This window comes from Penaeus japonicus, unplaced genomic scaffold, assembly GCF_977035675.1.
Source record: "Penaeus japonicus unplaced genomic scaffold, GWHDUDI00000001_assembly GWHDUDI00000026, whole genome shotgun sequence".
NCBI lineage: Eukaryota > Metazoa > Arthropoda > Malacostraca > Decapoda > Penaeidae > Penaeus > Penaeus japonicus.
The window spans coordinates 32,677,253-32,680,071 of NW_028234428.1; the positions used below are offsets into that span (position 1 = coordinate 32,677,253).

Here is a 2,819-nt window from a genome sequence, read left to right on the forward strand (position 1 = left end):
TATAAATATATATACTATATATATTATATATAATATATATATATATATATATAAATATATATATATATATATATATATATATATATATATATATATATATATATATATATATATATATATATATATATATAGAGAGAGAGAGAGAGAGAGAGAGAGAGAGAGAGAGAGAGAGAGAGAGAGAGAGTGTGTATACGAGATTTATGATAATCATTACGAATAATAAAAAAATAGTCATATCATTCAGTAATTCGTTTTCTATATTCGTTTGAATTATCCCAGCCAAATTCCTCTACAGATTTCCAGATACGTTTTCGGTTTTCATATTTAGCAATTAAGGAACCTCCACACTCTTTCTTATTTACATTCTGTATATGCTTTGGTTGCACTTGCTATTCGGCATGGCTGAGAAACCACTCTTTGATAAACGCTTTTGCTCCTATAAAGAACAAGCCTGAATTTTATGCTGAGTCTAAAGTGTAAAAATATTTCTGAATTTCGCTTTTACAATAGTTATGCTAAAGTCACAAGATTAATATTTATGAAAGCACACACACACACACACACGCACACTCACTCACACACACACGTAGTTATTCATTCTTTCTTTCTCACCCAAACACACACAAGAGAGAGAGAGAGAGAGAGAGAGAGAGAGAGAGAGAGAGAGAGAGAGAGAGAGAGAGAGAGAGAGAGAGAGAGAGAGAGAGAGAGAGAGAGAGAGAGAGAGAGAGAGAGAGAGAGAGAGAAGGAGAGAGAGAAAGAGAGAGAGAACGAGAAAGAGAGTGAGAGAGAATAATGAGAAAGAGAGAGAGAAAAAAAAAATCGCTCTCCTTCAGAGAGAGGGAGAGACAATTAGATGGTGGATAAACAAACTAATATATAGATTCCACAATTTTGCTAAGCATAACCAACCTACTAATGTTGAAATGACTCTGCTTTTGAGGACATGATATTTTTGTAGATAAAACAGAGGCATAGCTGCTGGAGAAACAAATTTGAAAGTGGATTTATGTAAACGCCTGTTTTGATTAAATTATTAAAGAACTTCTCGTTTTCATGAGCTTATTCTAAAGAGACGGAATTTTATATTATACTTTCGTTATGGAATTTCCAAATTCCTGAAAGTCTTCTTGAGAAATATCATAGAATGACATAGAGCTATGAAAAAAAATCTAATAAAACGTATTATTTTCTGCCAGATAATCAAATGGCAACTTATAATTTTCATCCCATATGGTAGAAGTGAGTAATTATTTCAACTGCAGACGAAGATAGGTATAGAGAAAAACATAAAAGGGATAAAACTTTTCAAAAATATCTTCATGGACAAACTGTAGAACGCGCCCTAATAAGAAAGTCTGACGATGTGGATTCCAAGTGATTTTCGTTCTCTTTCACAAAAGCAGTTGTCAACGGACTTGCTGTTCCAAACTAGGTACACGAGGGATATATTTCGTAATAAGTATCAAATTCTGAAGATAAATAGGAATGTAAGGAGATGAACAGACTTCTGTTTAATGATCATATAATTCAAAAATATCTCCACAACGTGAGAAAAAACACAAATTAAATCGATGACCAAATCTACGGATAATTTCGCCGCGTTTCACTTACTATCGTTCGGAATGCTAAGTGTGAATTCATAGCGCGAAAGAGTTCGTAATGGCGATCATTATGACTGCCGGCTCTATAATGACCCCTTGTGAATGATGTTGGCTTCATAATGACCTCAGCGAGTGATAGTACCTTGATGTTTCTTCCGTGATGGCTTGTGTGACGAGTTGGCTAGTTCTTTGTTTGAAAAATGAAAAGAAAAAATCTTTCAGAACAGACATGTTAGGTTACTGTAAAGAGAGAGAGAGAGAGAGAGAGAGAGAGAGAGAGAGAGAGAGAGAGAGAGAGAGAGAGAGAGAGAGAGAGAGAGAGAGAGAGAGAGAGAGAGAGAGAGAGAGAGAGAGAGAGAGAGAGAGAGAGAGAGAGAGAGAGAAAGAGTTAGATAGATAGATAGATAGATAGATAGATAGATAGATAGATAGATAGAGAGAGAGAGAGAGAGAGAGAGAGAGAGAGAGAGAGAAGGGGACTAAATATCAAAACAAGACTTTGACATTTATCAATCATCATTACGTTAAAAGATATATCGTGATAGACAGAACCTCCAACGCATCTGAATTATCGAATTATCTCTAACTTAAAAAAAATACTCCCACATCCCGATCCAAGTCACACACACCCACACCCACACCCGCCAAAAAAAAAAAAAAAAAAAAAAAAAAAAAAAGAGTGATAAACTTAAGAAGCTTCCCGATTTCGAGAAATACTCACAGGCGGAGAAGTCCTGCAGCTGTTGGAACTCAGCAGGAGAAAGCTTTTCCCAATGTAGTGACATTCTCACCGCCGCCCGGACCTGCGGGGATACGAAACTCTGGTTACTTCGGGCCGAGAGATGGAGTAAGAGGAGAAGAGAGGAGGAAGAAGAGAGGAGGCTTGGGGGAAAGAAGAGGAGGAAGAGAACGAAAATTGAGAAGAAGAAGAAGAAAGAGAACGAAAATTGAGAAGGAGAAGAAGAAGAAAGAGAACGAAAATTGAGAAGAAGAAGGGGGAAGAGAACGAAAATTGAGAAGAAGAAGGGGGAAGAGAACGAAAATTGAGAAGAAGAAGAAGAAAGAGAACGAAAATTGAGAAGAAGAAGAAGAAAGAGAACGAAAATTGAGAAGAAGAAGGGGGAAGAGAACGAAAATTGAGAAGAAGAAGAAGAAAGAGAACGAAAATTGAGAAGGAGAGGAAGAAAAGGAAGAACAAGAAATAAGAAGTCTCAC

The 2,819-nt window shown here is 36.1% G+C and overlaps 1 protein-coding gene across 2 annotated transcripts in view; it reads right to left on the minus strand.

The window, feature by feature from the left end:
- Positions 1-2,432, minus strand: part of Dgk (diacyl glycerol kinase 1) — a 62,518-nt gene extending 60,086 nt beyond the window's left edge. Inside the window, exon 1 of one of the 2 annotated variants that reach the window (XM_086552292.1) lies at positions 2,326-2,432. In XM_086552292.1, coding sequence (XP_086408418.1) covers positions 2,326-2,389 — 64 coding nt within the window. In that variant the 5' untranslated portion in view covers positions 2,390-2,432. The remainder of the gene's footprint in view (positions 1-2,325) is intronic. The other variant, XM_043037537.2, reaches the window with a different exon arrangement.
- Between the last annotated feature and the right edge of the window lie 387 nt (positions 2,433-2,819).